General features: G+C 37.0%; 1 protein-coding gene across 1 annotated transcript in view; it reads left to right on the forward strand.

Moving 5' to 3' along the window:
- The window catches only part of CNGA1 (cyclic nucleotide gated channel subunit alpha 1), a 9,528-nt gene extending 5,622 nt beyond the window's left edge, over positions 1–3,906 (forward strand). The window contains 2 exon segments of the mRNA XM_060188463.1: positions 334–557; positions 2,492–3,906. Coding sequence (XP_060044446.1) covers positions 334–557; positions 2,492–3,906 — 1,639 coding nt within the window.
- The last annotated feature ends 734 nt before the right edge of the window (positions 3,907–4,640 follow it).

Genomic DNA, 4,640 nt, shown 5'->3' on the forward strand with positions numbered 1-4,640 from the left:
AGGGAATAAATAAATAAAATAAATATTTTTTTAAAAAAAGAATCTTTCCAGTCAGCCATCTCCTGGTCCCTAGGTTTGATGTTTTCACAAAATCAACTAGTATAATGGAGAAAATGTTGGGCTTTATAAGTGTGAAACTCCAGCTATTTGAAAAGATCCAGGGAAATCATGGCATATTAAATGGACTCTCAGGGTCCTTCCTAGCATTGTTACACTCTTCAGTATGATAAAAAATCAAAATAACTGGTGGTGGGAATTGTGCGAAGTTGTACCCCTCTTATCCTATGGTTTTGTCAATGTTTCCTTTTTATAAATAAAAAATTAACAAAAAAGAAAAGAAAAAAAATATATATACACACACACACACAACTAAAAAAATAAAAATAAAATACAATGGATACTTTTTTTTCTGAAGTTGGTTATTTTATTTATACAGTTTTTCTCTTACAGAGCATGTTTTGATGAACTGCAGTCTGATTACATAATATACTGGCTCTTTTGCGATTATATGTCTGATGTAGTCTATCTTCTCGATATGTTTGTGCGAACAAGAACAGGTAAATATGTTCAGAGTGGGATATTTTGAGTTGTATGCTTTTATGTATATCATTCTAAACATATTCATTCAAGCATCTTTCAGAGTAAACTAACAAAAATCAGCTGTTTTAGAGGAAAGGGCATAGTTGAAGGCAAGAATACTATATACCCACCCACAGGCTTAGAGCACTCCAGCAAATCAAGATGAATGTTACTAGACAACCTTTTGAATGTGGGTTACTGCAAAGTGACCACATTTTCATGTTCACTAGGTTTATGCCAAGTGAGAGGAATAGAGTTCCAAAACAATCCACCAACTCTGCAGAAATATCTTTTCAAGAGGCATTGAAAAAAGTGTCCTTGTACCTAACAGAGCTGTTTTATCACTTTTATAAGAAGCAGGACACATATCCTCAATTCAACTTTATAGCCCCTGGTGAAAAGCTATTGACCAGGAGGCAGGATTTGATAGCCTTCTACTTGCAGTGTTCTTTTTTTTTTTTTTTTTTTTTCCTCCAGGGTTATTGCTGGGCTCGGTGCCTACACCATGAATCCACCGCTCCTGGAGGCCATTTTCCCCCCTTTTTGTTGCCCTAGTTGTTGCAGCCTCGTTGCGGTTATTATTGCCATTGTTGGCGTTGCTTTGTTGTTGGATAGGACAGAGAGAAATGGAGAGAGGAGGGGAAGACAGAGAGAGAGGGGGAGAGAAAGATAGACACCTGCAGACCTGCTTCACCGCCCGTGAAGCGACTCCCCTGCAGGTGGGGAGCCGGGGGCTCGAACCGGGATCCTTACACCGGTCCCTGCGCTTTGCACCACGTGCGCTTAACCCACTGCGCCACCGCCCGACCCCCAGTGGTCTTTTTAAATAGGTATGAATACATTGTTTCTAAGCAGCTTTTCACATGTAAATGTAACCAGTATACAAAGAATACAGCTTTTAAAAATCATTATGTAAAATAGGGTAATTCTCTAAATATCTGTGCTGGAGCAATGCTCTAGTTGTTCAGTCTTATTAACAGTTCTGGTAGGCAGTAAGGAAATTCTTTCCTAGTGTAATGTATCAGAGCATTGAAATTTTGGGTTTTATGCAGCAAAGCCAATGGTAACAGTGTAGGTAAGGAAACATTCCAAGGAGGTCTGGGGAATTAGAAGAGGAGATGAAAATGGAGCATTGAACAACACTTGGGTAAAGTGGAGATAGATAGCATAATGGTTATGCAAACAGCCTTTTATGCCTGAGGCTATAAAGTCCCAGGTTCAATCCCCTGTACCACCATAAATCAGAGTTGAGCAATGCTCTGTTAAGAACAACTACAAACTATTGTATTTACTGTCAAATGTAAAACAGTAATCCCCCAATAAAGGGAAATTAAAAAAAAAAAAAAGAACAACAAAAAAAAGAAAAAGGGGGAGTCGGGTAGTAGAGCAGTGGGTTAAGCGCACAGGTGGTGCAAAGTGCAAGGACCAGTGTGAGGATCCGGGTTTGAGTACAGGCTCCCCACCTGCAGGGGAGTCGCTTCACAGGTAGTGAAGCAAGTCTGCAGGTGTCTTTCTCTCCTCTCTGTTTTCCCCTCCTCTCTCCATTTCTCTCTGTCCTATCCAACAATGACGGCAACAATAATAACTACAACAATAAAAAAACAACAAGGGCAACAAAAGGAAATAAATTTAATTTAAAAAAAAAAGAAAAAGAAAAGCTCTAGCTTTGCTTTGATGGGGATTCTATGTGTGTGTACGTGTGTATGTATAATTTTTTACTTTTAAACTTAAGGTGGTTTACTTTTTATTTCTGCCAAAGAATGTTTTCTGTATTTATGATTGTATAAATTCTTATAACCTTAATGCAGTTCATTAAGTCACTTTAGAAAAAATGCATTAGAGAATTATTTTAGAAAAACTCACAATGGCATTGAAAAAGAAAAAAAAGCATTGTTTTGTTTTTGCTTTTTAGGTTACCTAGAACAAGGACTGCTGGTGAGGGAAAAACTTAAACTCATAGAGAAATATAAATCAAACTTGCAATTTAAATTTGATGTTCTGTCAATGCTACCAACTGATTTACTATATTTTCAACTGGGGTGGAACTACCCAGAAATTAGATTAAACAGACTGTTCAGGATTTCTCGCATGTTTGAGTTCTTCCAGAGAACAGAAACAAGGACAAACTACCCAAATATCTTCAGAATTTCTAACCTTGTTATGTATATTGTTATCATTATCCACTGGAATGCATGTGTGTACTACTCTATTTCAAAAGCTATTGGATTTGGAAATGATACATGGGTCTATCCTGATGTTAATGATCCTGAATTTGGCCGTTTGGCTAGGAAATATGTATATAGCCTTTACTGGTCTACACTGACTTTGACCACGATTGGAGAAACACCACCTCCTGTGAGGGATTCTGAGTATGTCTTTGTGGTTGTTGATTTCTTGATTGGAGTGTTAATTTTTGCTACCATTGTTGGTAATATAGGTTCCATGATATCCAACATGAATGCAGCCAGAGCAGAATTTCAAGCAAAAATTGATGCTATCAAGCAATATATGCATTTTCGAAATGTAAGCAAAGATATGGAGAAGAGAGTTATCAAATGGTTTGACTATCTGTGGACCAACAAAAAAACAGTGGATGAGAGAGAAGTCTTGAGGTATCTACCTGACAAACTAAGAGCAGAGATTGCTATCAATGTTCATTTAGATACACTAAAAAAGGTACGCATTTTTGCTGATTGTGAAGCTGGTTTGTTGGTGGAGTTGGTCTTGAAATTACAACCCCAGGTTTATAGTCCTGGAGATTACATTTGTAAGAAAGGAGATATTGGGCGAGAAATGTACATCATTAAGGAAGGTAAACTTGCAGTGGTAGCTGATGATGGAGTCACTCAGTTTGTGGTACTGAGTGATGGCAGCTACTTTGGTGAGATCAGCATCCTTAACATTAAAGGCAGCAAAGCTGGCAATCGAAGAACAGCCAATATTAAAAGTATTGGATACTCAGATCTCTTCTGTCTTTCAAAAGATGACCTGATGGAAGCGCTAACTGAATATCCAGATGCCAAATCTATGCTAGAAGAGAAAGGGAAGCAAATCTTGATGAAAGATGGTCTATTGGATTTGAATATTGCAAATGCTGGAAGTGACCCAAAAGATCTCGAGGAGAAGGTTACCCAAATGGAGGGTTCAGTTGATCGCCTGCAAACTCGGTTTGCTCGTATCCTGGCCGAGTATGAGTCAATGCAGCAGAAACTGAAGCAACGACTAACCAAGGTTGAGAGATTTCTGAAACCAATTATTGACACCGAATTTTCAGCTATTGATGGATCTGAGCTTGACAGTGGGCCCATTGACTCTACACAAGGTTGAAAAAGACTACTGATAAAAATATACTTCATGGTTATTTTGATGAAATGATTAAACCAAACCTAAGTTAGAAGAGAAGGATTCTGTTGTAAAGTTTTTCTATAAGGAAAATGTGTTTTGGTACAGGCCACAGGACTCACATATGCACTTGTGAGGGACTCTGACTAAAGAATGGTCAGATCTTAGGATTCTCCACAAGGAATGGACAAAGATATAGACCAATTAACTTGTTAATATCTATATCTGTTGATTTTTTTCATACATGTTATTATATAATAATCTTTATAAAAATTGACAAATACCCTTCCCCATCAGCATTCAGATTTTTTGTTTCCAGATTTAAATAACCAAAAACAAATGTTTTCACTCATATATTTTTATTTGCGATTTAATAATGATTTAAAAATTTATAAGATAATTAGGGCATAATTCCACATTGTTTCCACTACCAGAGTTCTGTGTTTCTAACCCCTCCAGCAGAAACTGTAAGCTCTCCCAAGGTCACAGTGTCAAAGATACGGATATATATATATATACATATATATATGTATATATATGTATATATATATATCCATTTTTTTCCCATGGTTCTGTCTTCACTATCCTGCTAAGTCATACTTAACACCTATTACTGCTTCTAAGTGGCTTTTCTCTTTCCTCTTCTTTCTCAAATTAGTGAAAAAGTCCCTGACTTTCTTTGGTGTTTTCCAGATTTGCTTCCCTTTCATTGATGGTAT

This window comes from Erinaceus europaeus, chromosome 3 (genome assembly GCF_950295315.1).
Source record: "Erinaceus europaeus chromosome 3, mEriEur2.1, whole genome shotgun sequence".
NCBI lineage: Eukaryota > Metazoa > Chordata > Mammalia > Eulipotyphla > Erinaceidae > Erinaceus > Erinaceus europaeus.